Source organism: Carlito syrichta, unplaced genomic scaffold (genome assembly GCF_000164805.1).
Source record: "Carlito syrichta isolate Samal-C Ts95f unplaced genomic scaffold, Tarsius_syrichta-2.0.1 Scaffold47312, whole genome shotgun sequence".
Classification (NCBI taxonomy): domain Eukaryota; kingdom Metazoa; phylum Chordata; class Mammalia; order Primates; family Tarsiidae; genus Carlito; species Carlito syrichta.
Genome location: NW_006991408.1, coordinates 404,183 through 410,182, shown reverse-complemented (window position 1 = coordinate 410,182; position 6,000 = coordinate 404,183). Strand labels below are relative to the sequence as shown.

General features: G+C 40.9%; 1 protein-coding gene across 2 annotated transcripts in view; it reads left to right on the top strand.

Moving 5' to 3' along the window:
• L3MBTL4 (L3MBTL4, histone methyl-lysine binding protein) overlaps positions 1–6,000 on the top strand; it is a 433,421-nt gene that overhangs the window by 249,510 nt on the left and 177,911 nt on the right. For both annotated transcript variants that reach the window (XM_021707570.1, XM_021707564.1), the window contains one exon: positions 3,979–4,081. In XM_021707570.1, the coding sequence (XP_021563245.1) occupies positions 3,979–4,081 (103 nt within the window). The remainder of the gene's footprint in view (positions 1–3,978; positions 4,082–6,000) is intronic.

The following is a 6,000-nucleotide window of genomic DNA, read 5'->3' as shown; positions in this document are numbered from 1 at the left end:
TGGAGTCTCACTCTGTCACCCAGACTAGAGTACAGTGGCCACTCCCGGCCACCACAGCCTCGATCTGCTGGCCTCCGGAGATCCTTCCGCCTCAGCCTTCCGAGTAGCCGGAATTACAGGCATGTGCTACCATGCTGGGCTGATTTTTTTTTTGATTTATTATAGAGATGAGGGCTCGCTGCCCAGGCGGGTCTCAAACCCACTGGCTCAGGCAATCCACTCACCTCAGCCTCCCAAAGCCACGGGATTACAGGCTGAGCTACCAGGCCCGGCTCAGGGCCTTTTTTAATAGGTAGTTTTCTTATGAAATAGTTGATTTCCTGGGTTGTTATTCATCTATTTAGGGTCTCAATTTTTTCTTTTTTTTAACCTGGGGAGGTTGTGTGATGTCAGAAAGTCCTCCATTTCATTTAGGTTTTCAATTTTATTTCCATACAGTTGTACTTAATAATCTCTGATAATCTTTTGTATTTCAGTTGTGACTTTCTGATTGTGTTTATTTGGGCTTTTTTCTTTTTCTTGGTCAGTCTAGGTAGTGGTCCATCAATCTTGTTTATCCTTTCAAAGAACCAGCTTTTGGCTTTGTTGATTTTTTTTATATTTTGTCTTCTAAGTCTCGAATTTGGCCTTTTTTTTGGTAATCTGGATTCTTTTGCTAAAGTTAGGGTTTTTGTGGTCTTGCTTTTTCAGCTTCCTTAAGTGATTTGTTAGGATGTTAACTTGTGATCTTTCTGTTTTCTTCATGTATATTCATAAGGATATGAATTCTCCTCTTAGTAATGCTTTCATGGCATCCCAGAGATTTTGGTAAGATGTTTCTTCATTTTCATTTGTTTCCAGAAATCTTTGAATTTCTGTTTTGATTTCTGTATTGACCCAGGAATTATTTAGCATCATGCTGTTTAGTATCCATGTCTTTTTGGAGTTTGGGGGAACTTTGTTGGTGTTGATATTTATTTTTATTCCATTGTGGTCTGAGAAGGTGTTTGGCAGTATTTCAGTCTTATGGAATTTGTTTATGTTTGATTTTAAAATGTCATTCTGGTTGCAAGATGGAGAATAAATTGGAATTAGTAAAGAATGACTATTAAAATTCTTCAAGTAGGAGAGGATGATGACTGAATTAAGCTATTCACAGTTAGCAATGAAGAGAAATTGACAGGTGAAAGAAATAGTTAAGAAACTGAAGGTTGATTGATAGTCAAGGTCTAGTGAAATGAGGAAGAAAGAGATGTCAAGGATCAGGTTTCTGGCATGACGTGTGATGTGACTTACCGAGATGAACCACTCTATGGGGTTAGGGGGAACAAATGATGATTGTTAGTCTGAACACTTTGAGTTTGAAATGACTTTACGAGATACCAGTGGAGATATGGACTAGAAAGTCTGAAACTTCAGGAATGTCTAGGTGTAAGTCAACTTGTTAAATGAAGCTGTAGAACTGAATGGCCCAGGACCATACCCTGAGAGGTTTTCTGACATTTTAAGGTTGCTGGGGGAGGAAATACTGATAAAGAAGATTGGAAAGGATGTTCCTATGCAGAAGGAAAACTATCTGATGTCACCAAAAGAAAACTGTCTGATGTCACCAAAGCCAGTGGACAGTAATGATGACCACAGGAGATCGCCAACTGTGATTGTTGGTACCAAGACACTGAGCATAGTACATATGCAGCAGTGCACAGAGACTTAATGTGCAGAGTCACCAGTGACCTCAGAAGGTAGATTCAGGCAGCTAACTTCTTTGAGAAGTTTGCTAAGAAGGGAAAAGTATAAACAGTGGCTTAGGGGAGATGGAGGATTGAAGTAGAGTTGTAGGCTTTATTTTCTCTTTTGTCTTTGTTTCTTTTTATAATGGGGGAAACTGGAGCATGCTTAAATGTTGGTCAGTAGTCATGGAGCAATTGAAATACACAGTAGCCTACAGGTCCTAGATAATGGGAGGTGGATGAAATCCAACAATAGATGGTAAGTCACTTGCTTTGGAGATGGGAGAATGCTTCCTGCACTGTAGCAAAGAGGGGAAATGATGGGTGGGTGGGGATTCTCTCAGTTAGCAGTGGGCAGGCTCAGCTCAGTGTAGAACTTGGGAGAAGACTTGGGAGAAGAGTGTTTGGGGAACACTTAGTCAGTATTATATGTAATTTCTTCCTAGATGAATTCAGTTATGCAAAACAGAGCAATAGTATGTTACAGTTGATCCATGGTTGGCTCTTTTTTTTTTCCTCACAACTAGGTGTGATAAAAAGTCAGAAGGCAAGACAGTTTAAGTTATTTGCAAGAGAGGGTCAAATAATGGTTGATAGATTCTAAGTTAGATGAGGGAAGGGGATTATGGAGAGATGGGAGTGAGGAAGGGAAATGAAGAGAAATTAGTGGCATGGAAATTCTATCAATGCTGAAAACATCATCAGCACTAGGGGCACCTGAGCCAGCAGTCTGGAGGCATATGATTTTGTAGCCAGATGGGCTTCCAGAAGCAGAGTCATTCTGGGTGATGACAAGATCCAGAGGGTTTTCTTTTTGTGTGTGACCCAGACAGATTCAGGGAAGCGACCACTGGCCACAAGGAGGTTAATGATCTACTGGGGTATGACCCTGTGGGTACTCATCTTGCCTGAGTTATTGTTGGAGTTGGGACAGTGTGGAACACAGTGATCCAGGTGCCAGATTTCCCCATGTGATGTGGGGGTACTGCAGGCAGATGGTCAGGAGCAGTTAGAGGGCAGATGGTTGGAGCCTATGTTGTCAGCCTTGAAAGAGGAGTCTAGAGGTGTGGCCCAGAGGAGGTGCAGGGAGGGGAAGGGAGCACTGACTTCTTGCTATCCCGAGGCATAGGGCATGTGAGGATATGAGGCTCCTCCTGCCGAGGCCTACAGGAGGCTGTGTCTTCAGCTAGCAGCCCGATGAAGCTAGAGTAGGGAAATGGAGAAGATACTGAGACGAGGATGAGGAAGCGAGGAGTTTGTTGAACAGGAAATGGAAGTCTGAGAGCTGGGAGGGGAGAAGCAAAGTGTGGGCTTGTCAGAGAAGTGGGTTTCAGAACAGGATGATGGCATGGAATGGATTGCTGAGAGAGAGAGAGAGAGAGAGAGAGAGAGAGAGAGAGAGAGAGAGAGAGAGAAAGTCTATGCCTAAGGGATGGTGAAATCTGAGGAAAATCACAATACAGGACATGGGGTTTTAATCCTTTAATCTTTATAGGTAGCTTGCTTCTTGGGCTTGACAGAATTTCTTTGGCCTGTAGTTGTTACAGTATAGTACAGTGTAGTGTAGCATATAGTGTAACATATTAGTATATAGTATAATATAGTATAGTGTATTGGACTTCTAAGGTATTCCCCAGACCCACGTCCCAACCCAGAGTCTCAGCTCTCCAACAGTTTCCTGGGAAGTACATACTTCCTCACATACACTCACCACCATAAGTCCTGAGACTTTCTTCTAGAGAAATTCCAAAGCCTCTTGCCTTTTTCTGTCTGTATAGTGTAACATCAATGCTTTCTAGCTTTGACAGCTACTTGAGTAAGCATGGGTTAGGGCCAGCTTTGTTGTCTGCACCATGTCCCCTTTTGCTAGCTTGGTTTCTGTGCACAATTCAGGGATCCATGCTGTGGTTGAGTAGGGATTCACTGGGGAACCACAAACCAGACCTCATGTACTCACGTTCTTGCTCTCACATTCTGAGCTCATGGCTGTGTTGACTTCATGTTATTAATCTCTGAAAGAAATAGGTGAATGTTATCCTATCTGTTTCTTAAAATTTCTTCAATGCCCATTCATTTTCCTCTCTCTGATATTAGTTGTGCTGTTAGTGTTATTTATTATAGCACTGGTATTTTCTGCTGAATTGTCTAATGAACCATCGTAAATAATCCGTAAGTGTTTTTTGGTGACAGTTTGTTTTTACATATTTTAGTCTTTCCAGTTCTTCTTTAATGGGGTTGTTTTCAAGGTATGTTCTTTTACTTTCTGAAGGAGCAAATGATGTGAAAATCCTTCCAGGTCAAGCTGTTTGTCCTACTCCAGGGTGCCGAGGAATAGGCCATATCCGTGGTCCACGTTATTCAGGACATCACAGGTAAACTTTTTTCTTATTTAATTTATTTCAGGGATAAATAAAAACATGATGCAGATTAACACCTCCGTGTCACATATACATGAGTCTCTTGGAGGCACTTGACCTCAGGGCTTCCTCCTCTGTGTTGCCAAGGCCCGTCCCTTGACATTTCCTGCTGTCTGCCTTCCTCTGTCCTTCTAGAAGCTTACTGGACTTCTAAGGTATTCCCCAGACCCACGTCCCAACCCAGAGTCTCAGCTCTCTAACAGTTTTCCTGGGAAGTACATACTTTCTCACATACGCTCACTACCTTAAGTCCTGAGACTTACTTTCTTCTAGAGAAATTGCAAGGCCTCTTGCCTTTTTCTGTCTTGTTTTCATCTTCCCTCTATTTCTTTTTCTCCTTTTTTGTTCATTTGAAGATAAAAAAATAGAAGCTAAGTGTGACGTTATGTTGCAGAATATGCCGTGTTTTAAATATGGAGTAAATGGTGCTTATAAGAAAAAGCAAATCCAAATCAAGGTGGAAGGTGAGGCTGCCTTTTCTATCCCCATCAATTGGTAAAATAATGTATAGAGGAATTACATTAGTGATCTAGAAACAGAATATGTAAGTTAAAACTGAACAGAACTAACCTCAAATTTGTCCAAATACACAAATATATAAAGCCAAAATGAAGAAGTATAAAGAGAAAATGATAAGTCATACAATATGTGAAACATGAAAACATTTATTTGAGTAAAATTTAAACATAATACAGGAAGTCATTACTTTATCAGGGGTTATCAGGCAATTCTGGAAACCAGCGACGAAAATATTTTTAAATGAATCAAAGCATATGTCATTATAAGAGTATAAAACATAATGATAAGTATTCCCAAATCGCATACATGAATATAAATGTTATATGTGTAAATCTATGAACACTTTTAAAAGAAAAATAATGTAGTATAGTATCTATGAAAAAAAAAAGACATGTAGACACCTCAGTTACTTGTATACTTCTGAACAACCCTTGGATTATGCAAGTGTACCTGGACCTGGTGGAAGCATTTTGAGGGAGGAGGGAAAGAGAGGAAAGGACTGGAAGAGCAAGCAACGAGTAGAGAGGATAGAAGCCCGTAATTAGGAGGATGCTGTCTAGTAGGTGAGGATGCCATTGGAGTTGACAGAGCCACTCTCTAGACATCACTAAGAATATGTGGCTACAGAGTGTCTTTCCCAGGCATTTACTCTGTGTGTGTGTGTGTGTGTGTGTGAGAGAGAGAGAAAGAGAGAGAGAGAGAGAGAGAGAGAGAGAGATCGAGATCAGAGCTGCAAAGTCCAATATAGTAGTCACTAGTCACATGTGTCTGATAAATTTAAATTCATTAAAATTAAACAAAGTTAAAATTTTAGCTCTCAGTCACACCTAGCCATATTTCAGATGCCTTACAGTCCCATGTGGCTAGTGGTGATTGTCTTGGCTAGCACACATATAAAATGTTTCCATCATCATCAGAGTTCTGTCAGACAGCCCTGAGAGAGAGAGTTTGCCTTCCCATTGTGACTTTTTAGTGGCAAGTATTTCTTTTTGAAATAACTGGCCATCTTAATGCCTCCCTTCAAAACTTGAATCATTTTCCTCAAAGTTAGTCAAACCATAACGTTGCAGTTTATCAGACCTTAGAGCTCTCTGGAGATTACCTTCCTGTGGTACTGCAGTTAAATAACAAATATCATCCCTGGACAGCTCTTTGAGGTTGTTGAGATACTCACTCAAGGCCTCTTCTTCCACTCATCAAGGCTGACTTGCCTCCTGTGCTGTTCTTATGTGTTGCTGGCTCACCTTTCCCTACTGGAATCGGACATGGTTGTGAACAGTGGCACAATAGGTATGCTCCTGAACTCTTGCTCATTGTATATTTTGTAAATGAGGTCAAATTGATGGTCTCATTTG